Consider the following 25,340-nt stretch of genomic DNA (forward strand, 5'->3'; position numbering starts at 1 on the left):
GGACCTGGTCCCCTGAGCTGTCGTAAATTCCAAGAGAGGTGGGGCAGTGCAGGATCCCTGACTCACACACCCCAAGCCCACAGAAAGGACTTTTGCCAGGGGCTGGTTTTCCATGGCTGGCTGTCATCAGTGGGTCTGCAGCACGACCAGGAGGACTGTTTGGCTGGAGGGTGAAGATACCAAAGTATTCCTTGGCACCTCTGGATCGGATTCCTGGTTGTGCCATGTGTGGTTTTTTTTCTGGGTGACTTTACATCACCTCATTTTCCTCCTGTTTGTGCATTGCCCATGAGGAATTCTGGCCAGGAGGCTCAGGAAGACACAGAAGAGAGGGATGGTGCCTCTCCTGGGGGAGCTCCCTCTGCTCTGACTGCATTCCCAGGAGGTTTTGCTTTCACGCACTGTCAGGGATGAACTCCTGGCTGTCTGTGCCTCTCTCCCAAATCCCACTGGATGTGGGGACTCTGAACCAAACACCTGCTTCCATCTCCCAGCTAACTCCTTCTCCTTCCTCCACTGTAGCCCTGGTTTCCTGACTGAGCTGTTTTGGGTTTCTGAATTTCTTTTCCCAGGGAATTTTCTGTCAACAGGAGAAATGTTTTTGTAGCTGTACCTTTGTTTTCATCCCTTTCCCTAGGAGGGGCTTCTCCTTGCTGTCCCTCTGCTCTGACCAATGTGAGTGAAGAGGTTTGTCTTTGTGTCACCAATCCAACCGGTCTGTGAAGAACAGTATAAAAGGGAGACACATCCCAGAGATCAAGGAGTCATTTTCAGCCTGCTGAATCTCGGAGTCTGTGTCATTGTGGTGTAAAGCAGCATCACTCCACCTCTGCAGGAGTCCTTGTGTTCCTTCCTTTCCAGAAACACTGCCCATCCTCACCCTCAGCCAGGAGTCCCCAGATGCTGTGTCTGAGTTCAGTGATGATTTTAATTTCCGATGCTTGGTTTAATGTCTCCTAAAACACATGTATTTTAACTAGAAACTCCCCGGGGACCTTGTTCGGAACTAATTGCTCGCTGTTTGTGCAATTCTTCAAATATGTTAAATGCTCTGTGAGGGCTTGGAATTACTCAGCTCTGCTCTGGTTCGGTCTTAAAAGACGAGGAGGGGTGTCTAGCTGGGAATTGGGATGGATCAACCCTCATTCTGGCTCTGCAGAGACAGTATAATTTGGGCAAGTTGACTAAACTGGTTACAGCTTGGATTTCCTGCAGGGAAAGGATAATGGCTTTATTTTTAATTGGGCTAAAAACGCGTGTGGAAGGGCTGACTACAGAAATGGTTGGAAGTTACAAATGAAATTTATCATAACTGTTATTATTAGTACGTCACTGAGAGTGAATTTAGCTCAGATCATGCTTTCCCCCATAACGGAGTGGGGAGGGGATAAGGGGATTTCTAAAATAGCTCAGAAAAAGTCGTTTTTCTCATCGTTTTGAGCACTTCCCATCTGCTGCGAGCACATCTCTGTTTTATTTCCTAAATATCTTTTCCTTCTGGTTCTATTTTAAAGTTCCCTTTGCCAAGACTTTAGCTCCCAGCTCCCGCTGCCAGGATCGGGGTGGGGGTGTGTGACAAGCGGGGATTTACCTTTCAGATTTCGCACTTAATTGACTGAGAGGATTTCCCCACACCCAGTGCTCGGTGCTTAAACCCCTCCCGCAGCCCTGAAGTTTCTCCCCACCCCTGGCGATTCCTTGACCCTTCTTTTCCTTGTGTTGTGTGTGAACTGGGAGAAGAGGTTTAGACTGGCTCAGTTCGCGGGGTCAAATTCACTTCGGGCTGGGATTGCGTTTTAAAGGAGGGCTGGGGATGCTGCTCCATCCAGCCCATCACTTTTAATCTTTACATTCCGCAGTAAACGGGGGGCAGATCATTTTGGGGAAATCCTGCCAGGGCTACCAAAGGTGTTGCAAAATCTGCATTTTGAGCAGCTTCTGGTAGTGACTTTGGAGCTGCAGGCTGCACTCGCTCTGAGGCAGTTTTGGCATTTCTCTCCAGCTGCATCCCCTGGAGATCTTACAGGGACAGTGGCAGCAAAGGCAGTGCCGGAGGGGTCACATTTTGTGGGGTTTTCCTCACCCCAAAGGCAGAGATATCCCAGATAAACAGAGATATCCCAGATTAACAGGCCCGGTTTTGGGTGATTTCTGCCCAGCTCCCTCAGCATCCCTGTCTCACATCCCTGCTAACTGCATTTTCAAATGCCATGGACGCTGCAATGTTTTAAAGGTGGGCTTTTAACAGGATACTTTTCTGACAGTTCTGCTTTTCAGAGAACAAGAATGTCATGGGGATAAAACGTTGGTTTTACCAAATTTCCAGTTGGCTGTCATGTTTTGTTCCTTTTTTCTTTTTTGCCCCTCTCACTTCAAAATTATCTTTATAAAAAAAGTAATGAAGCCAGCTTAGTGGTAACAGTTGCTTATCGGGTCAGGGTTCCATGAAATACTTCAGCAACTCCTTTCCATGATTTCGTGCACAGGGATAGCAGAATTTATGTCAGCTGGCAAACTTAAAGGACATCAGATTTTTATTTTTTTTTTCCAGGCAATTCCATTTATCCTTACAGCTCCCTCTGAGCTGGAAGAGCAACACTTCCCGGTATTTTAGACGTGGGGAAGGGAGGTATAAGAAAAACTAAATGATCCACCCAAGCTTCTAATTGAAGCCTGGCACAGAGTAGGGCCCACACACGTGCCATTCAGCATCCTTTCTCCAGCTCGTGTCAGCTCTGGTAGGGATTTCTTACTCTTTATCAAAGCCTGGCTCCTCAACACTTCTACAATAATTTTTGTGCCTGTGGAGTTTGGGGGCAGATTTAAAGACGTGAATCACTTATCTGAGGAACAGTAGGCTCAAACCTCCCATATGTAGGCTGGTTTCATTTGAATTTCTTGACTTTTTCCTAAGTGAGAAGCTGAACGTGGTTTCTTCCTTCTTCTCTCAACCTTCCTGGCTCTACTGATATCCAAAAATGCAAAATGACATCTTGTCTCAGCCCACCAGAGCAGATGCAACGCAAGGGATTAGACTGGAATTTTTTCCTGAAATGCGGCACTCTGGGAGGCTTTTGGAGAAGGTGCCTGGGGGAGCAGCGAGCGCTGTTCACTTACTGCTCACCCAGCCAGGCAGGGCAAGGGGGAGGCGCAGCCAGAAGGGCAGCATGGCCAAAAAACCCACAGGGACACCTGGGAAGGGTCACCCTGAAGGGAAAGCCAAGCTGGGGTGACGCTGTTTTACACCACAACGACACAGACTCTGCGATTCAGGAGGCTGAAAATGACTCCTTGATTTTTGGGATGTGTCTCCCTTTTATACTATTTCACACAGACCAGTTGGATTGGTGACACAAAGACAAACCTCTTCACTCACACTGGTCAGAGCAGAGGGACAGCAAGGAGAAGTCCCTCCTAGGGAAAGGAATGAATAACGAACCTACAGCTACAAAAACATTTCTCCTGTTGACAGAAAATTCCCTGGGAAAAGGATTCCAGAAAACAAAAACACCTCAGGCACGGAACCAGGGCTACACTGGGGTCAGCAGGAGAGTCTCAGCTGATGGCTAAAACCATCTGTGGCTGCGCTCAGACACGAGAGGATGAACAGCAAAGCTCCCTGGCTGAGGGAGGGGGACACAGCTGCGGGGTTGGGCCAGGAGGAGGCTGGTTTCTGGGGTGCAGAGGCTGTGGAAGGGGTTGGAACAGCTGGATATGCACAGAGAGGGGGATGTTGGAGCTCGTGCATCCCTGTGCTCTGTGTGGGGAGAGCTGATGGACGTGAAGGGGAGCAGCTTGAGCAGGAGCTGCACAGGGGTCCTGGATCCTGCCCAGGTGTGCAGGAACTGTGTCCTGTGGCTCCTCATCCTCATTGTAGTTCCTCATCCTCATTGTAGCTCTTCGTCCTTGTTGTGGCTTCTCATCCTCATTGTAGCTCTTTATTCTCTTTGTAGCTCATCCTCATCATGACTCTTCATCCTCATTGTAGCTCTTCATCCTCGTTGAACCTCTTCATCCTTGTTGTAGCTCCTTTTCCTCACTGTAGCTCCTCATCCTCGTAGCTCCTCATCCTTGTAGCTCCTCATTCTCGTAGCTCCTCATCCTCTTCATCCCTAGATTTGGTTCAGAGTAGACAGAAGTAGCTGCTGCAGAGTGAGGATATCTGCAGTGCCAGAGCTGTGTAGGAGGACAGAACGAGCTCCTGGCAGATGGGAAGAGGCTGATGAACCCTGAAATCGAGGATGAGATCCAACTGTCCTGGTGTGTGTGTGTGTCCCCAACATCTCCTGCCCTTCAATTTGCCTTTGATTAACCAGGATTTGACCTGGGAGAAAAGTCAGCTTAGAAGTTTTCAGGCACATTGTCAAGAGAAACATGGGGACTTGAGAGAATGGTGGTGTGGATTTCTTAAAAAAATGCAATTTTGGCTGGAAAAGAGAAAATTTAAAAAGTGGTGCTTTGATTTGTTTGGGTGGTGGGTTTTTTTTGTTTGGTTTTTTTTTTTTGTTTGGCTTTTTTTTTTTTTTTTTTTTTTTTTTTTTTTTTTAGCCGGGGCCTAATGATTTTTATTCAAAAGTGGTTGACTAAATGTAATGAAAGAAAATACTAATTCCATTGCTGAGGGCCTAATTCTCTATCTCCTGTGAATTACAAGTCGGTCTGAAATGAAGCCATGCAGGTGTCGTGCAGGAATTATTTGGTCCAGTGTGATTATCACAGAATAAGTGAATGTCCCTCTGAAAAAAAGGAAGAGGAGGCGATGGGAAAGGGGCACATCAGCTTTGAGGAATGCTGCTTGGAGATAGGAATGCCTGTGGAAAAGCAGGAAGGAGACAATTAGAAAAACATCAGCTAAAATTCCATTACAGAGAATATTTTTCATCCGATTGGTTATGCCAGGCATGGATTTAACCCGTCGAGCCAGTAGACCCTCACAGGCAAAAGCAAGGATATCATAAAAGCAGGATGAATTAATTCCTTCTCGGAGGGAAAGACCACCCGTGGAGCCGTGAACTCACTTTGATCCGAGCACAGGAACCCAGCCAGAGCTTCAAGGAGGTTTTTAATGGTGTAACATGGGCACCAACTGGCCGTGAGGCACGGGGCAAACCCATCACAATTCACGGCTAAACAACGCTCCAGGTCCCAGCAGTGCTGCTTCATTCCGCCACGTCACTAAAAGGTCCCTCTTGGCTTTGCTTTTTAATTAATTAAGTCGCAGTCGTGGTGAGCGTGGCGCTGCAGCAGTTTCTCTCTGCCTAATTGTTCTCCAGGCACATTTGCAGCACTCCTGGTGTAATCCCAGGCTTGTTTCAGGAGTCAAGCTGCACAAATGGAGTTCCTGCTATTAAAAGCAGTTTGTTGCCTCTTCCTTGGCAATCTGTTCCCAGCGCTGAGCCTCGCTGGAGCATGGACTTTTATTTTTGGCAAGTTTTGTTTCTTTTAAGCCAGAAAACGGTGACATTTACCAGCTACCACACTGCTCTCAGGCTCTAGCCACGCTCAGGAAATCAAAGTTTTCCATGCCAGCACCATATTATTTTCAGCAGCAGCAGTCTGATGTGCCCAGTTTGATAGATCCTGGTGCAATGACATAATTATTTTCCTCCCTTCAGTCTAGGATAACTTACTCCTTTTCTCTCCTTCCTGCATTATGGTCTTTGAGCAATGAAACTCATTTTTTCCTGTGCCCACGGCCCCTAATATTACAAGCTACTTTACTCCCCAAGGTTTGCAGGCAGGAGGATGTATTTTAGATCACATTGCTCTTTCTCCCCATCCTAAACCGCAGGACAGACACAGCAAATTAAATCAACTTCACACTGGACCGTTAAATCATCACATCTGGTTCATTTGTATCAGCCCGGTGCCACAGAGGCAGAAACCATTCTTATTCTCTCTCAAGCTAAAGTTGACTGGCTCTGCAGAGAATAAAACTCATACCTCACCTTTTAAAGACGATTGGACCTGTTTAATGCGTTTAAAGCAGAGCGACTCCTGGCTGGAACCTGCTGTAGATGGGAGGGGGATTATTTCCTTTCACTGTTCACCTCTCTGTGTTGATCCGTGGCTGAGGCAATCCCTGTCGTTCCCCCCACAGGATCAGGACGGCGCCAGGGGTGAAGATCTCGGACATCAGGGTCAGCGATGCGGACCAGTGGGGCGTGCAGGAGGAGACAGACAGCGCCAGGAGCACGGCCACGCTCACCTGTGTGCACAACGACCCGGGCGCCGAGGACAGGTGAGCCTCTGCTGCGTGAACCTGTGCTAAACGCTGCCAGAAACCCCCAAAAAAACTTATTTAATGACCCAGATTAGCAGCGTTTTCTCCTCCTTGGAAAAGGTACAGGTGATCTGATTGGAGCTTTTTCCCGTTTGTTTCACTTCTGAGCTTTTGGAAGTGTAGGACAGGTGATCCCCTGCTGCATGAACGTGTGCTCAATGCTGCCAGAGACACACAAAAACTTCTTTATTACCCGTATTAGTAGCGTTTTTTTCTCCTCAGCCTCCTTGGAAAATCCATAGGTGATCTGATGAGAGCTTTTTTTCTCCTTTTGTTTCACTTCTGAGCTTTTGGGAGTAAAGGACAGGTGAGCCCCTGCTGCATGAACCTGTGCTCAGTGCTGCCAGAGACTCACAAACTTCCTTCATGACCCACGTTAGCAGCGTTTTATCCTCCTCAGCCTCCTTGGGAGAGCTATAGGTGATCTGATAAGAGGTTTCCCCCCCCTCTTTTTTTCACTTCCGAGCTTTTGGGAGTAAATTACTGAATTGAGCTGGAGGCAGCCCCCCAGTCTTAGCTCACGGCTGCTTTTCATGACCTTCGGGGCAGCAGAATTCCCGTTGCCAAAGAGCCGACAGAACAAAAAAAAGAACTGACATAGAGAAATACGGAGAACAACCGACAGCGCTATAGGAGGATGCAGCCCTCTTTATTTGAAAGCTGTGAAAATAACAGCTACTCACTGTCATTTGTTAATGCTGCAAAACACCTCTGGGTGCCTCTGAACTCTTGGAATGTTCTGCACGTTTGTGATGGGAATGCTCCCAGCAGCTGGATCAAAAGTAATGAGAAATTTACGTTGTTAGCCAGAATTACGGGTTTTTACAAAACAAGTAATTTCTCCCCAGCATCCTGCAGTTATTCTGCAGGTAAAGTACACCGTGCATAAATTTAGCTAGAAATCGTATAATGATTAGGAAATCACAAAACTTTATGTCAAAATTTTTATTCGCAGGGTTGTTTGCATCCATCTCTTTTTTTTTTTTTTCCTGGAAAATCCTTTAAGGGAGGAAAATGGTTGCTGGTAATTGCTTAGACCCAAGAAGGTTATTGTCAGAGGTTTGGAGTACAAAGAGAGTTTCTGCTCTGTTTAGTCTCTGAAGCTGTATTTGAGGAGCAAACAAACCCCATCCAGCTCTGGAGAGAAGCGTTGAGGGGAAGGATATTTAATGGGAAGATATTTAATTACTTTTTAGCAACAGGCACTGCAGAGGAGAGTTGTCCTAGCTGTGTAAATCAGGCCTGGTGAGCAAGGAGGGAGAAGTGCCTGGGTCCCTCCAGCACCGAGGCAGAGTGGAGGCGACTGAGTGGGCTGCAGACATTTATTTGCCTGGTGAAGCTGTGAAGTGAGGGGAGGTGAATTCCCCTCCCAGAGTCTCTGCAGAGCTGCTAGAGAGCCTCGTGGCATCAATTCCAGGCCAGCCTTTCCCTTCGTTAGCTCTTCCATGCACTTGTTCCTCAATTAAAGAAAAAAAAAGAAGAAGAGGAAGAATGGAAAGGAAAGGAAAGGAAAGGAAAGGAAAGGAAAGGAAAGGAAAGGAAAGGAAAGGAAAGGAAAGGAAAGGAAAGGAAAGGAAAGGAAAGGAAAGGAAAGGAAAGGAAAGGAAAGGAAAGGAAAGGAAAGGAAAGGAAAGGAAAGGAAAGGAAAGGAAAGGAAAGGAAAGGAAAGGAAAGGAAAGGAAAGGAAAGGAAAGGAAAGGAAAGGAAAGGAAAGGAAAGGAAAGGAAAGGAAAGGAAAGGAAAGGAAAGGAAAGGAAAGGGAGGAGGTAGAGGAAGACCCCTCCTGTCTCCTAAGCACATTTGTAAGTTGTAATTCTGAGGGGATGCAGGAGGTTCCAGCCACCTTCCATCGTTATTTTTGGGGGGTTTCACAGGTGGATAATGCAGAGCTCCGCCCGCTGCTTTGGGCACTTTGTCCCCAAGCCTTTGTCCTTTGGCAAAGTGTCCCAGCTCCCCCAGAGCTGCTGCTGAGCCCCGTGAGCCCCTTTGGGGCTGGGAGCTCAGGTCCCTTTGTGCCTGTCCTGGGGCTGGGGGTGACGCGGTGGCTGCAGCAGGGAGGGCTCAGCTCCCGTGGCTCCTGTGGGTGCAAAGCCTTGGGATTTTAACTCTTATATTTTTCATCTATTTGTAACTCTGCAATTCTTCAGCGTAGAACTCTAAACTGCACACACAGTGTGAGCTGCTGCTCTCCCATTTTGGGCAGACACAACAATTCCTGTCCAGGCCTGGGGATCAAGGGCACCTCACTGCCTCAGGCCCTGAGAAATTCAAATAGAAGTGAGTTGGGGCAGAGCAAACTTGGGGTAAATGACTTCGTTACCTGAAGCTGTAATTGGAAGATGAACCCCCAATATGCGAACAGACCAAACTTACCAAAGTCATAGAAAACCTGTAACCCATCATCCATTTTTGGGTGTAGCCCCTGGGGGACCCCAAATGTACCTGAAGGCCCTTCAATACATACAAACAGAACTGCTTTTTATTCCCTTGATTCTGTCTGCCCTCTGTTTTTAAGGAGTCCCAAAAAAGCAACAGGTGTCTGGGCAGGGTCTGCTCCCTGTGAACCTCATCAGGTTCTTTCCTCTGACAACTGTGACCTCTGTTCCCTTCGGAGCAAGGTGGAAAGCCATCAGTTGGAAAGCGAAATACTGAGGTTAAAGGAAGATTAAGGTCATCTGATGGTACTGAAATCAAAGTGAAGGGAACTATTTTTAAAGTTGGACCAAAAAGAAAAAAAATAATAGCCTGAACACTGCAACTTATTGCCTTGTATGTGGTTTCACTAATCCATGAAATTATACCTGTCACAGTAACTTAGTTTTTATTAAAACTGAGTTTTGCTTTGTGTTGAACTGTTAAATTGCACAAAAGCAATGCATCTCAAGTTAATTAATACTTTGACCCTTTCCTTTGTGAGATTAGTTTAATATTTTTGGATTAATTAAAGTATGCAAATAGAAACTGCTGAAAGATCACTTCCAGATTTGCAAATATTGTAGTGCTTCGAGTAAATATTTAACTTTGATCTTTCCTTTAATTTGTCTTTTTGGCCGTAATGATGGCCCGCCTGTTTCTTTTGAAGAGTGTCAAGTGTTTCTGTAGAAGTTCTGCTGTCTCATTTAAATGATCAGAGACCTGAACTTGCTCCTATTAAGGCCAAAATTGTCGCTAGACCTGGTTCCTGTTTTCCTCGTTTTAGAAATCCAAGGAGTTTCATTAAAGGCAGTTTATGTGTGAGTGAGAGTGAGGATCAACCTCTTTTGTGGCAGAGCAGCATCTCTCAGTGAACAGAACTTTATCCACCTCGGGAGAGATGCTTTTTCTCTCTCTTGGAATTAATTCCCCTGCTGCTGACTCACCCAGCTGGTAGAGGAGCAGTGGCTAAGCCAGGACTGAGCCTCTGAGCCGAGCTTAGCTCATTTCTGGCTCAGATTTAGCCGAGTCCACAGTGGGTTTGAGCCTCCCTCGGGCTTTGTGCGGGGTGGAAAAGCCCTGTCAGCCGCCGGGCTGGCACAGCTCAGGGAAAAGCAGAAATCCCCGTGAGCCACAGCCACCCTGAATGAGATCTGTGCCCTCCCAGTGCCCTTCACCCCAGGCAGGTCTGCTCTGCACTTGGGCTGTGCTTTGCCCAGTGCTCGGCTCTGATAAGAGCCCCTGACGGACACAGCCTGTGACTCTGGGCTGTGACATGTTCTAATCCTGTCTGTGCTCCTTGCAGCCCCTCTTATCAGCTGGAGCATTTTCAAATTTGCTTACTTTTCTAATCTTTCCTGCCTGTCCCCTCTGCAGTGTTACTGCTATCCTGAGTTCTTCATCTCCATTTCTCACATTTCCCTACGCAAATTGAGGGTCCATTAAAACGCTTTAAATTAAGACCTTTCCTCCTTGCATGCAGAGTGCATCGTTGCCTTTTTTGTGCATTACTTTAAAAAAAAAATTCCTTATCGCAGTGTTTCAGGCAGTTTACATTATATTCTATTAAAAATCCATTTTGTCCAAGGTTGTCACAATTCATAGATTAAAGCCTTCCAGAGTGTGTTTTGTTAGGAATACATTCATAAATTCACCTCTTTAGTGGTCCCATAAGCTTGTATTTAAAACCTCTTTTTTTTTTTTGATAATGCAGTTGAACAAAGAGCATAAGAAGAAGAGATTTATTTTAAATAGACACAAAGCAGTATAAGTGCCCACATCTTTTCTGATCTGTGTGCAGCCTTGCTTTGCCTTTAATTTTTGCCATCTCAAAAATTTTGGTTGCTGGTTGAGTGAGGGGATTGGTTGTTGCCACCTGCATCTCTTCTCCCTCCAGCTCTTCTCCTTGGGGCAGAATCTCATTCTGGTGGGGACGGTTGAGGCAGCAGTGTTTTGGCTCAAAAAGAGTTGATTCTTCAAGCACAAATAGTTTTTTGCTCCATGCCTGGACCCAGCACTTCCATTCCATGGGGAAGGATCTGTGTGGGTTTCTGCTTTGAGCTCAGGCACGGCTTGTAATGAAGTCAGGGCTGGTGGGCTCTGCTGCAAATCAGATGTTTTCAGCCCTGTGTGCAGAACAGCTGAGCTGCTGAAGGGCTGGGCTCTTACCCAGGGCTGTCAGTGCTGGAATTAGTGCAAGAAATGCCTTTGAAATACACAGCCAAAATCTGGGAGTCTACCAGACACGAGCCCTTGGTGGTTTCCTGCAAACAGATCCCACTCTAAAGACCACACAGGTTTATTTTTTTCCCCACTGCGTTTGCCGAAAGATGGATGGAGCCTTGCAATTCTTGTGTCCCTTGCTCCTGAGAGTTCCCTGGAAGCATTTCAGGAACATGCCACGAATTAGCCTGCACAGGGACCAGGGCAAGAGGGCTTGAGAAAAATGCCCTGAGAGGCTGGTCCGTCCTGGCGAGCTGCGGCACCCCATCACTCAGGGCTGGTATCCTGAGGGGTTCGGGAGCTTTGCCAGGGTGATTTAGCATTTTGTAGGATTAGGTTCTTTCAAATCAGTGCTGAGTTTCCGTGGTCTCATTTGAAAGGCTGCAGAACAGAACATATTTCACGGTGCTGGGTGTTCTCCTGGCTGGAAAGGTGAGGAACAAACACTTTTGTGTGACCCAGCCTTTGGTTCAGGACACAGGAGATGGCAGCAGCACAAGAGCTGAGGCCAGAGAGCTGCTCTGAAAGGGAATGTACTGAGAGATCGTTTTCCTTCCTCGAGAACAGTCATTAAATTGTATTGGATTATTACCAGGTAAGAGGAGTCTGATCCTTGACAAACTAGTATTTTAATCAGGAGGGTGATATTTATGCTAACTAGCAAAGTTAATAAAATCGATTTAACCTGCAGTGCTGAGTACATCCTCATTGAGACCAAACTGGTTCTTCTCACCCAGGGATTATTTCATCTTCATGTCTATAATACAGTTTCTGTCTCTCAGGATATCCATCACTGCATGAATTAAACTTGCATGAGGGGCACTCAGCATGCAGAAGGAGAGAGAGTGAAATCTTCAGAAGGCTTTTTTTTCCAGGTGTCCTGAGAAGTATTTATTCTGTTACCTGGAAATTTATATATGTTTTTAATTGATTCAGTTCAGTTCAGCTCTAATATTTGACATGCTCTGTCTTTAAAATTGAATGAAAAATTAAGATTCTATTATGATCATTCAATTTCTTTGCTATTTTAAGAGGCGTTTACAGAATTAAAATTATTAACTTATTTTGTAAAACTGAAATTGTAATGTATCTTTACAACAGGGAAAGCAGTTATTTTATGTATTTATAGGCATGCAAACACATCCTCCTGTTTTAAAATAATTCACTTCTTTTCCCGTGCTTGTGAATACCCTTTGAATCAGGAATATCAGCCGAAAAGAAAGGTGTAAAATTTGCTGCCAGTTCAGATTTGTGCATATGTTTATTTCAAGTAAATATGTGTTACTGGAGTGGATGATCAGCTGAGCAAAGATGCATCGTTTGGTTTTGTTTTCAAAGCTTTGGGCGTGTCTTGAAAACGAGAACTGGGGTTCAAACTTATCCCTGAAGTGTGAGTGATAAAGCACCACGGCTGCTGAACTCATCACTCTCACAGCGGATTTCCTGACTCCAGGAGCAGAATGGTTTTGTGTTGGATTTTGGGGGGTTGTTTCCATAATTGAATCCCCTTTTTCCCGTTAAAGTAGCCTTTTCCTTGGTGTTTGCGGAGGTGAATCCCCGGGAAACACAGTTCTTAGTGGAGCTCATCTTGGGAATGTGGGCTCTGCACAGTTCAGGTGTCTTCCCTGCCTGTGCTCACTTTGGCAGAGTCTGTGGCAAAGCTGGCACAGGTGACAGCTCTGAGCCTGTTGTCCCTGCCCTGTGGGCACCGTTACAGTTCGGGAGGGCTCATGTAACCACACGTGGAGCTCTGATTTCTTCAGAGGGCTCAGAGCAAAGTTTATTGAGAGACAGATTGTTTCATGCAGTGTTTGGGTACAATGAGTAGGGCTGGTCCTTTAGGGCAGCACCTTTCTGTAAACATCTCTACCAGGGAACAAGGTGGGAAAGCACCAGGGGTCAGGAGGAGGAGATCTACAGGGATCGTTTACAGGGATTGTTTTGGATTTGGGTTGTTCCTCCTCACGATTTCCCAGGCCAGACTGACAGAGTTCTGTCCTTGGTTTTCCCACAGGCTCCAAGGCACTGCCTGGAGCCTAAAAACCCGTGTTGTGACCACTGTCAGTTCCCACACTGTGGGGAGCACCAGTCCCCCCTGCCCATTCCATTCCCCACTGCACATTCCAGTCCCCAATTCATGGGACAATAAGCAAGCTCCACCTGGAACCTCCTGAGGTGCTCAGCCCCTCTCTGCCAGACTGAGATTCTCCCTCAGAGCTCTTTGGAGGTGTTTCTGTGTCGAATTCCCCTCCACTCTGTCCCGGGATGACACGCTTGGGTCTGGTGCTGCCTCCGAGCCATCCCGAAAGGGACTGAGGGGCAGAGATTCCCAATCCCAGCCTGGCAGGCAGCGCCAGGGCTTTGCTGAGCTGATTTACTGCAGTGCCTCGGCCTCCTGGAGGCTGAGCTGTGCTCACCCCCAGTGCCAGCTCAGCACAGGGCAGCCTGATGCTGCAGCGAGGACTTTGGTGCTCCTGGAAGATAAATAAGCCCAGGAAGACGGGCTGCAGCCAGCCTAGCACGCAGCACAGTGTTATTCCCCACGCCGGGGATGTGCGCTCCAACGCTTCCTGATGTGTTTATTGCCACGAGGAACTCTCCTGGCCCCAGGACCCGGAGTGTGTAAAGTGGCACCAGCAGCAGCAGTTGTCTGACAGGAGATCAATGGCGTGCGTTGCTGTGCACAAAGGAGCAGTAACTGGTGCAGACAGACAGCCCTGCTCGGGATTATTTGAGGCCGTGCAGAGGCAGCGGGCTGGATGCCACCGAGTTCACGTAGTACTATGAAGTGGATGAGCAAGAGGAGCAGAGGGAGGGAAGAAACACGGGGAGGGGTGTAAAGCAGGCAGGAAAGGATGGAGAAGAGCCGAGGGGAAAAAGGCAGGGGGATGGAGAGGGGGGAAAAAAAGTCGGGGAGATGGAGAGGGAAAAAAGCCAGGGGGGTAGGAAGGGAAAAAAGGGAAGATGGAGAGGGAAAATATGAGGGAGACGGAGAGGGAAAAAGTCGGGGAGATGGAGAAGAGAAAAAGCCAGGGAGATAGGAAAGGGAAAAGCCAGGGAGATGGAGAGGGAAAAAGCCAGGGAGATGGAGAAGAGAAAAAGCCAGGGAGATGGAGAAGAGAAAAAGCCAGGGAGATGGAGAGGGAGAAAAGCCAGGGAGATGGGAAGGGAAAGCCACTGCTGTCACCCCCTGCCAGACTGATGTAGGTGAGGACATTGGAGCTCCTCAGGAACTCTTCCCACCATGAAAGCCGTATTTCCACGAAGCCAGATTTCGGCTAGTTTGGAAAGGAAAGCTTTGAATTAAAAATTAGGGGTGTTAAGGTGCTGTAGTGCTGTGTACTTGGGTGCTCCCTGCCTCTTCTTAGCCGCTTGCTGCTTTCCTTAGGTCAGAGGTGTCATGGGCAAAGAAATGTGCTGTGGCTGTGGGATGCCCATGGCCTTTAGATCCTGCAGGAGCTCATTTCCCGGCCTTTGGCCACCCCCAAGGCAGCTCTGTCTCCTGAGCCATTGATGCAGGGGATTTTATCTTTCATGCACCAGTTTTCAGGCTGTGACCTCTATTGTGTGTGTGTGAGTCGGTTCTGCTTTGTGTAAAGCGAGAAGCATCAACACACGTTTTCAAATGTAAGCGGCTGCACTGAGTCACAAAGAGAACCTGAGTTAGAAGAATTTTAACTAACCTTGGTTCTTTACATCTCTGCCTTTTTTGTGTGAAAGAACCCAGGCCAGCCTGGCAATGTTCCCATTAGATGAAAGCGCCGACACCTCACCGTAGCTTAGAGGGGACATAAAAATAATAGACAAATTAACAGTAGGAGGAACAGCTTATTGTAGTAAACCGCAGTGCGAGGATCAAATATCGTTTCTGGAGGGTCTTTTCTCCTCTTTCATTTTTTCCTTTTTTTTTTCTTTTTTTTTCCATTCAAGGCCAAGAGCAATGAAGTTGTCTCCATCTCCTGTAGGGATCCCAGTATCCTGGAATGAATTCCCTGCTGGCCGGGCAGCTCTTTGGGGTGGCTTTTTGTGCCTCTCTCTCATCTGGGCTCGGTGCTGCTCTGGTGTGAAAAACGAGTTTCACTCTCTTAGAAAAATTTATAAGTTTAATAAAAAAAAAGAAAAATAGACAATTTAGGAGACAGAAAAAGCAAAAGTTTCTCGGCCGAGGGTGCCTGGCGTCAAGCCAGCCAGCAGCACACCTTCACCCTTTCAGATTTCTATTTTTAAGGATCTCTGTTTTACGTATTCAATAGACCCTAACGCATGATTCAGACATTCTCTTTGGGTTTGATCCGTTTCAATTCCCCCCCATCATTTAATCTGGTAGATCCATCTGTGGGTGGCTCCACTCTGTCTGGTAACACGGGTCTCATAAATTCTTCTCCTGAGGTTTTTGGCTATCTCCATTTGGATGTGAAACAGAAAGTCATCAGCCTTAATGCAGGAGTGCAAGGTGACTCTCCACACCTTCTGGTTTGGTCAGTTTAGACATCACAAAGAGAAAAAAGACTAGTCTTTTTACTAGTTACAATCAGAAAATATACATTTATCACCTTTCAGAACTCAATTAATAAAAGACAATACAGTACAGTTATACATAAAGCATTCATTTTATTATTTGCAAAAAACCGAACTTTACAATATGCGTTTATAACATGTGGTAAAGCTCCAGCAGAGCTGGGTCAGAGGGAACAGGGACTGCTGGAGCAGAGAATTGCTCCTGGCCCCAGTTCACCAGCCCACGAAGGTGATGGCTTAGCCCCTCTTCTTGTTCCTTCTTGTTCCATCCCCGTGTTATGACCCAAAAGAATCTTTTTGAACAAATGAATCTTTGGTAGCTGCGGCAGCCTGGTGTGCACTGCAGGGAGTCCCAGCATAGTCAGTGTTCTGTTGTCTGGAAATTTTGGAAAATGAGGAAAATCTTGTTGGAAGAACTCAGCACAGAGGCACGAAAATGACTTAGAAAGTTAATTTTTGATAAAGATCTCTAGAGTTGTCAAACCAGTAGGAAGCTTTGTGCAAATCCAGAGAAAAATGCAGAAAATTTCTTCTGGCAGCACTTGTTTAATGAGACTACAGTGAATTAGAAAAATATTAGGAGGAAAAAAAAAAAGCAACAAAACCCAAACCTTGGAACTCCAGACCCTTTGGTCTCTTCCTTCCAGCAGAGCTGAACATGCAAAGGAGTGGCTTAAATAAACTCCTCATGAGTGTAGTCCCCAGAACCTGATCCAAACGCTATTCTGAGCAACAGAAAAGCCGACCAAACCATTCCGAAATCAGTCTTGTTTGGTTTTTTTTTTTAATTTGACCTAATTACCTCCGTTTTGGGTAGATCATTCCTCGATGTGCAGCTTAATATTGATGTAACAGTTGGGAAAGTTTAATTTCAGGGTAGGGTGGTCTGTATAATTAGGACTGCAAGAACGTGGCAGGGAGGCTGGGAGCCAATTTGCAGCGCATGCAGATGAGTGAGTGACTGCTGAAATCGTCGTTCATGCAGTGGAGCCTGCCTGCTTTTTTTCCACACCGCCTGCCAAAGGGAATGATGACATATTCACAGTCAATGGGCTTCTCCAAGGCTCTGCTGCTTTCCTGCCTGCTCTTCCCCGTGCAATGCGTCTTAAAGGGGGTGGGAGCTGCCTCGGGAGGTCCATGATGAAAATCTGCCCAATTGTGGGGAATTTCTGAAGCTTTGCAGAGTTCTGTGGGCACTTTGCAGCCGTGCTAACTGATCCCTGAAGTGTGAGTGATAAAGCACCGAGGCTGCTGAGCTCATCACTCTCACAGCGGATTTCCTGACTCCAGGGACAGAATTGTTGTGTGTTGAATTTTGGGGGTTGTCTCCATAATTGAATCCCCTTTTTCCCGTTAAAGTAGCCTTTTCCTTGGTGTTTGCGGAGGTGAATCCCCAGGAAACACAGTTCTTCTTGCAGCTCATCTTGGAAATGTGGGCTCTGCACAGTTCAGGTGTCTTCCCTGCCTGTGCTCACTTTGGCAGAGTCTGTGGCAAAGCTGGCACAGGTGAGAGCTCTGAGCCAGTTTTCCCTGTGCGGAGTGAGCACCATTCCTCACTGCACATTCCACTCCCCCCTTGCAGATTCCAGTCCCCACTGCACATTCCATGAGGTGAATACCCAGGAAACACAACTCTTAGTACAGTTCGTCCTGTAAATGCGGGCTCTGCACAGTTCAGCACCTTGAGTTACCTCCCATCCCCTCACTGCTGGGAAATCCTTACGGAACTCCCAGAGGGAGGGAGCAGACGTGACCCAAACCCTTAACGCCACAAGAAGCGTGACCTGATTGTTCTGTAAATATTGTACTTTTTAATGTAGTCCCAGCTTGCAAACCCATTCCAGGCTCAGGGGAGCCCCTTTCTGTGGGGTGCCACTTAAGTACGCACTTGCTCTGAAGTACCTGCCTGGTTTCTGTGCCTGGCAGGTGTGATGATAAAGGAGGCACTCAGAGCCTGCCATTACAGACACCAATCTGCACAAAATAAAACTCCTGATGGTTCTGCCTAATGGCAGGCATTAGTGTGTCACACCTGAAATACTGTGGAAATCAGAAACTGGAATTTTCTGTAACATTTCTGGGGGGTATTTCGAGCGTTGCTAAGGAATTTATTTTTGGCAACCGTACACAGGGATTTAAGTGCCATAATTGGATTGTTCTTTGATATAATAGACTGGGAAAGATTATTGAATGAATGTGAAATCGGGGAGCTGGTATTTGAGGTGCGTTTAATTCTTTCTTTTACCAATTTATGAGTTCGGCTTGCAGCAAAGCCTCCTGCACACATTTGGATTCCATTCGTGGTGTGTTGACTTGCTTACTTAATAGCCAGTGCATTAAAGTACAAAAGCTAACAACTCATTTATTAGGCATTTAGCCAAAACTTAAACTCATTTTATTGTTAGGAGGTGCTGTTGCTAGACAGGCAAATATTAAGTTTGTTACATTGATTTATTTGAATCATCTGTGCCAAATACATTATAAAACAAGCCAGCGTTAACTTTGCATAAATTATTTTTTGCTTTAGTTAGAATTTTCCACTCGTTTTTGCCATTAATATGCCTCACCTGTGTTTACAACTTTAAAAAGTTACAAACTTTTTTTTTTTTATGTTTATGTTTTTATGGTTAACTTAAAAAGTTATGAACTCTTGTAAAATGAGAAAAGGAAAATTGGCTGATGCTTTTATCGGTGTCAGCACGTGATTTTTGTTTGTTTCTTGTAAACCCTGGTGTTTATTTGAGAAGAGCATTAAATGGGAGTTAAGCACTTTGCACCGGCTCATCTCACTGGGGCTGGAAGAGGGGAATCTCCCCTTGGCACTTGGCTGAAAATACCTTTTTATTACAAACCTGGACATCCAGTCTTTGGGAACTCCCACTCAGAAGCTGTGTTCACTCTTTCTGTACGACCTGTGGATTTTCCCAGGACGCTTGTTCAGGGGTTTACTGTGAAATATTGCAGTCATTAAGGCAAATCACTAAAGCTTTAGCAAAAAAAGCTTTCCTTAAAACCAACTGCCAATAACTTGATCTTGCAAAAATGCTCTTTTTTGTTGTTGTTGTTGTTGTTGTTGGCATAATTAACGAATTATGGAGTTCTCACTGGGCTCAAAACTTGGTGTGTACGAGTCCCAGGAAGAGCTTTGTTGTTGGGGGATGCTCTTCTGCACACGTGGTGTGGGTGCTGCATTTTTTTTTTTTGGCTGTTTTTTTGGGCAGCAGCAGGGCTGGCAGTGCTCACCCCTCCTGCTGAGTGATTTCACAGCACTGCTGCAGCTGCTGGCTGAGCTGCAGCCTTGGTTTCCCCAGGGAATTAAAGTTTCCCATCTCCTGGGCTGCGGCACTGGGGACCCTGCCTTCACCCACCTCAGCTCCTCAGCTCAGCCCTGCACAAGCAAAAAGAATTATTTTGTCTTTTCTCTTGAGGGTTTTCAGTGCAGAGATTTAAATCTGGAAGTATGGACCTTGGCAGTGAGGGGATAGTGGAGGTTTTTGGATCTGTGGCTTTCCATTTTCACTCTCCCTCTTGGACAATTTATTTTTCTGCTGGTTTTTTTTTAAGTCTGTGACTGGTGTATCTTTTTGTTAGGCAAGCACTTCTTAATGGTGTACCGGTTAATTTCTCTAGTGACAAGAGGAAGAAATAAGTTATTCCTCCTTTTAAAAGAGTGATTTAAGTAGGGAATAATGAATGCAAAATGCTGTCATTAAAAATCAGCAGATAAGCTGATGGATCATCTGTCATTCCCAAGCCTTGCCATAAAGGAAAAGTAGATTTATATATTTTTTTAAATAAAAATGGTAATGATGAGTATGGAACATGCTGACTGTGAATGCCTTAATAATGAATACTGTTATTTATTCAGTCAACAACACCTTGCCACTGCTGCTTAACAACACCTTGTAGGAGAAAATGACTTCTTTGATACCGAATATTTTCATTTGATTGCCAATTGTCATCCTATTATTGTTATGAGCTGTTGATTAGTCAATACCACAGGGTTCCAAAAGCCAACTCTGGTGCCTGTGCTGGTGGGGATCACGTGCAGGACACTGTGCCCGTGTCTCAGTGCTTGTTTCAAGGACAGGATTTTGGGAAAGCTCCTTCCAGAGCCTCAGCTGATGCTCACGAAGCCAGAGAGCAGCTGTTCTCTCTTTTCTCTGCCTTTATTTCGGTTTTTCTTTAAATGGGAGGCCCTGCCCCTCTGCAGCACCCTGGACATCAGCCTGAGAGCTCCCTGGGGTTCAGTGACATGGAAAATTGACACTCGCATGAAATAGGAGCTGTCCCAGCCCAGCATCTGCCTCAGGCAGGAACCAGAGCTCTGTTCCTCACTCCACACCCTTAAGAGAAAGAACATTTATCTTTCCCCTGCATTCCAAGGAGACAGGGAAAGAGAAGCTCAAGCCCTCATCTCACTGTGTTCTCCACCCCAAAGAAACATTTTCCAGTGGCTGTGTCTGAAGATCCGAGCTCCCTTTGAGGAGCTGTTTGCTGCTCCACAATGAGCTCAGCTTTTCCAATTACTCATGTTTTACATATGTGGTAGCCCCAAGCCACATGAACGTGGACACCTTCTGAAAAGACTCTGGTGGAGGGGGAAAAAGAAAGCGTCAAATGTTTTCTCAGAAGCTGAAAATACCAGCAGATGTCTGTTGATTTGGAGCTATCCAGGCATTTGTACCTTTATTCTTTGCACGAGCGTTGAAAACCACTGTGGGGCTTCTTTCTTGGTGTTTTACAGAATAAACTCTCTGATCTTTTTACAAAATATATTTATATATATATAGAGAGAGCAATAAATAGTATAAAGAGCTGGAGAACTGGATGGGTGGGAGCAGGAATTGAATGGAACGAGAAGTTGATCACCCGCAGTGGGACAATTTGTGGTTTTGCCTCTTGTGATTCAGTGAATTGGTGAAGCTTTGGGACTGGCAAATCTTTTCGTTTCCCTTTTTTTTATGATGAGGGGGATGTCTGCTGGACTTCCTCCCTCCTCCTCTTCCTCCACCCCGAAGCTCCAGCAGAGATCAACAGGAGTGCTGAGGTTCTGTGAGCTGTAATTCTGTTTCAGCCGTGATTATATGGCAGTCTGCTGCACTCTGTAAGTGCTACTCCTGGCTTCCTGCTGGGAGCAGTTGATTAGATTCTAGTACCTTTTATACTGTAGATAAGGATTTTTTTTTCTAACAAAGCATAGTAACACACAAAAGCCCCCATTTTATATTTTACTATTTTTCTTCCACCACCCCCCTCCACTCCTAACTCATGCTTAAATACAAAACTAAAATGTTTTCTGGCAAGCTTGACCTTCCTTAATCCAATCTGTCCTCCCACTCCAAATAAAATTCAATTTCAAGGTCTATTGTGGCCCTAAATTGTAGGATAAGTCTTTGACCTGGGTAGAAATTCTCTACGAAACGTGAATCTGGAGCTGAGTTTTGGACTCTCCCTGACGAAATGAATGCTAACTGCGAGTTTATTTGCAGTCCCACTCGTTACATTTTTCATTGTCAGCACAAGCTTTATTCCCCCAGATACATTATTGAATGAATGAAAGAAAGCAGCCATTCTTTTATCTGTTACTGCCAAGGGCTGTAATTCATCCTGTTCGCTTTCTGTGCTGCTCTTTGCTTCGTGCGCTTCTTCTCCGGCTTGTGGAGCACAGAAAAAACTTAATTGCTCAAGTCTGATGTACTTTTCTATTCCTGGCAACGGTGTGGGTTGCTGAAGGATTATGTGGGAGCTGCCTTCTGGAATCTGGAGTGTGTGTTGCAGTTGGGATGTGGCAGGGTTAGGGCCCAGTCCAGGAGGAGCCTTGGAATTGCTTTTTTGGATATTTTCTATCACGCAGCCAATTCTGCTGCTGTTTCCTCAGCGCTTTTTGCAAGTGGAAAGTTTTCTTTTTTGGAGGTCTCATGCTACAAGGTTTTCTTAAAGTTCATGGGACCATTTGGTTTTGGGAGATGAAGAGGGAAACTCTGAGTTGATACCAGCAGCTGATGTTTGACATGTTTTATTTTTTTATTAAACCTGTTTCTTAAAATTTACCAAGAAAGTGAACCTGGTTTTCCACAGACAAAACCCAGGAAGCATCTCTTTATCTGATGACATGAAAGACCATCATTCTTCACAGCTAATCCAGTTTGGCTTCCTGCTAATCAAAGCTTTATTTGGTTGTTATTTCAGCTTTAATTCCACCTGTTTACCATAAAACACCAGGACAGAGCTGGTGCTCAGGTACGGAGGAGTTTTATTAAGCAGTGATGATGATGCATATTGGCAAGTCACTCCTTTTTATCGTGTCTTTTCAAATATTTACATTCCGAATCCCAGACTCCTGGAGTCAAGTGATTTTGAAGGAGGATTGCTCTTGCATTTGAATGTAAAAAAAAAAAGTAAGATTCTGCTTGTTTTGACTGATGAAAAGTCTTGAAAATTTCATGAGACTCGAAAGAGGAGAGCAAAAGAAAGAACGGCTGGAGCTTTAGGAATCCTTAGGATGTGCAGGGCGTGGAATGTGATGTCTGTGTGTTGGTGATGCCCTCGGGGCTCTCGCAGAAGGGCCACGCCGTGGTGGGGAGGGCTTCAGCTCCAGGAATAAATTATATAAATGATCTCCAGGCTGAAAATGCTCATCGAATTTCCTGTCTTGATGATTAATGATGGAGCAGACAGTAATTTTAATATGAGCATGGTTAGTCTACCTGTTAATACCCCATGAACACAAACGGGGCGGGTCCTGAGGAGTCTGCCCTGCTAATTAGTATTTCTGTGCTTTCACTAATCGCCCGAACTGGGAACCGGGCCAAGACTAACAGAAGAGACTTCCAGTACAATAAATTGTTTTAATTTTGTGATCTGATCTTATGCCTGGCTCAGTGTTTCTGAAGGCAAGGGCAGAATAAAATCTCATTTTGCATGATAACATATGCAAATCAGAACTTTTTGGTCCCAGATGAAGCTTCTCTTCTATTGACACAGTGTTAGGGAAATGCTGCTAAGAATAAAAAAGCCACTAAAACTTTATTTTGCTGATAATATTCCATTATTGCTTTGTAAGCTACTTTATCCATAGGGCAAAATCTGCCAGAGAGATAAGATCCCATAATTCCTGTTTGCTTGTACCATTCCCTTTATGATTTATAGACTGCTGGAGATGTTCGTGGCATTTTGCAGACATATAAAAGATTGACATGTTCTTGCCTCAAAAGAACTTAAAAATTCTGCAGTTTAGCAGCGCTCAGCAGTTCCTCCTGTTTGAATTTTACTTTTAATGGCACTGTATAAAATCACTATTGCACAGCCACCAAATGAAGTGGCATTTTATTTTTAGTTACAAATGCGACGGTTTTTTTAACGTATTTGCTGTAGGTCTAGACTGTGTGTGGGATGGGCTGGAAGGTTCTTCTTCCCAGTCCCCTCCTCAACTCTTGACTTGTATTTAAAACCTTCTCATTGACTGGAAAGAATTAAATGCCATTTTATTTACCAGTATTTGAAATGTCACTTTGCTGCTTGACACATCTTTAATTTCTGCATCATGTCCTTGCAGTAGAATGTGAGCGAAGTCCCACCTCTATACCTGCAATTTTAGGATTTCCAGGCAGTAGTGTAAAGCAAAAATCCTTCTATATCCTGCCCAGGTAATTTCGCAGAATTACATCTATAAACACAACATTAAAAGCAATTTTCTGAGCCTCATGATTACACTGATTTTGTTTGTCACACACCTGCGTGTCCTGACTTGCCGTGTTCTGTCACTCACAGTAAACTCTGGCTCTGGGTGTAATGTGACAGATGCTAATGAAGATGATACAACACAAATTTTTAAGGCAGAGATACTTGGAAAGGTCTTGCTTTCACCTTATTACACGCTTTGACAAATCAATTTTGTTGAAAATGAAGTAAAATTCTGGGGGGTTCAAGGTGCCGTACGCTTGACCCTAAGCATAAATTAAATTCACAGAAATTTTACGGCTTGCTTTGATGAATCCCAGCCAAAAAGCTTTTTTGAGCAGCAGACTGGTGGGAGGCAGGAATTATTCAGAGAGGTTTTGTTCCTAAGGAGGGGAGTGGAGAAACTCCTGCTAATTCCACGGGGAACTCGGGTCACCTGCAATGCTCTGGTCCAGCTCCATTTTCTCAGTGCAAGGCAGCAGCAGGGGCGGCTTTGTCTGGATTTGTGGCTGTAATAGAAGGCACCTGCAGGACTGTAAGGTCAGAAGTCCTGGAGTTTGTCAGACACCCTGCCTTCCCCTCTGAACAGACGCTCGGCAGCGAGCGCGGTGGAGCAGAATTGGCAAAACACACTTTCAAAGACAGCAAACTTTGTTAAGGACCAGGAATCCTCCTGCTGGTTCTGCTGCCAGCCTTGAATGCAGCGTTACAGGGGTGAAACATTCCCCCATGGAAGTGTGAGGATAGAGATTGTACAAGTGTCTCTGATACAGGGAATTATTCCGTGCTTGCTGTGGGAGACGAGAGTTGGTATGCTGGGTGAACACTGGCTCAGCTCTCCAGTTTCTTTTCCTTGTGTTTCTTTGCTGTTTGCCATCTCCAGTTGCCTGCAGTGGGGGATCGTGCTCTGGGATGAACTTTTTATGCGTTGCTGGCGCAGCACCTTCCTTGTGGGCCGTTCTGCCCCTCAGCACTGTGGCTGATCTGATCGTTGCAGGTTTTTCATCCCGTTGCTGCGCTGGTGAAACACCTTCTGACTCCTGGTGGCCCATCAGGACTGCCCAGTTGTGTCTTTAGTCGAGGAGGAAACGATTGAAATGGATTTTAGCAAACCTTCTGTGGGTCATCACTGCGGCGAGGTGAGGAGGGCAGGGTGCAGGTCAGGGGAAGAACGTTCAGGGAACAGGAGCCCTGCTCACACAGGCACCCTAAAGCCTCCCATGGATGGTTTGGGAAGCCTGGGGTTTGGGAAGAAGCACCAGGAAGCCCAGAGCAGGCGTGTGAAGAGGTGAAGAGGTGGCACTGCCACTCTCCGTGTCTTCCCCCGGCACCGTGGCACGAACCCGGCCGAGGTCTCTCTGATCTGCACAAATGCTTCATCAGCCGTGTTTAAACTGCAGGGAAGGTTGGTGTCTGTGTCACACAGGCTGCTGGGGGGAGTTAACATCCTCCCTGGCCGAGTGCTGTGCCTGCAGGGACCGTCTCTGTGTGTGACACCGCGGTAGGAGCGCGGGCTGAGAGCGATGTGCGCTGTGCTGAGCCGTGTCTGGGGCTCTGCTGGGGCCCTGCTCATAAAACACAACAAAGTGGCGACAAGTACAAACCTTGTCAGCTAAAGGATCTGCTGGGAATACCACAGAGTACTTAGTGACTAAAACAAATCAAATTTTGAAATCCTCCTTTCCGAGGGAAGACACAGAGGGGATTTAACTGCAGTGAGTGTGTTTGTAGGGAAATGGGGAGAGGAGGCTCCACATGAGCTGGGCTGTGCTGGGACAGAGTTCTCTGATGGGGTTGGTGTGGGGCTCCAAGCAAAGGGAAAAGCAGGACAGCCTGGCAGGTGTGGGACTGTCGCTGTAGGACATGAAAGGAAGATGAGAGGCTCCAAATATTTCAGAAGGCAAAGGGCACAGAAAAAAAGCCTTTATTGTCTAATCCTTACTGCCTTTTATAAGGTGTTCCCATCCAGACTGAACGTGGTTGGTGAACAGGAGCGACACCTCTCTGGTCCCGTGGGTTAAACCAGAGAAACAGCAAAACACCACCTGGAGAAAGATTGTTCTGAGAGAGGAGAGTTGTTTGCCAAGATTGTTTTGAGGAGAAGCTTTCTTGAGAAATTTTTCCTTGGGAAAAAGTCAACAGCTGCTAGCAGGCTGAAAATCTCTCAGAGCCAGAAATACCAGGCCCACACGGGACCATCCTGAGCAGCAAACCAAACCTT

The 25,340-nt window shown here is 46.0% G+C and overlaps 1 protein-coding gene across 1 annotated transcript in view; it reads left to right on the forward strand.

Moving 5' to 3' along the window:
• The window catches only part of TMEM132B (transmembrane protein 132B), a 223,519-nt gene that overhangs the window by 94,931 nt on the left and 103,248 nt on the right, over positions 1 to 25,340 (forward strand). Inside the window, exon 3 of the mRNA XM_066199441.1 lies at positions 6,101 to 6,241. Within this exon, the coding sequence (XP_066055538.1) occupies positions 6,101 to 6,241 (141 nt within the window). The remainder of the gene's footprint in view (positions 1 to 6,100; positions 6,242 to 25,340) is intronic.

This window comes from Chamaea fasciata, unplaced genomic scaffold, assembly GCF_029207755.1.
Source record: "Chamaea fasciata isolate MVZ Bird 193981 ecotype frontalis unplaced genomic scaffold, bChaFas1.0.hap1 SCAF_18, whole genome shotgun sequence".
Taxonomy (NCBI): domain Eukaryota; kingdom Metazoa; phylum Chordata; class Aves; order Passeriformes; family Sylviidae; genus Chamaea; species Chamaea fasciata.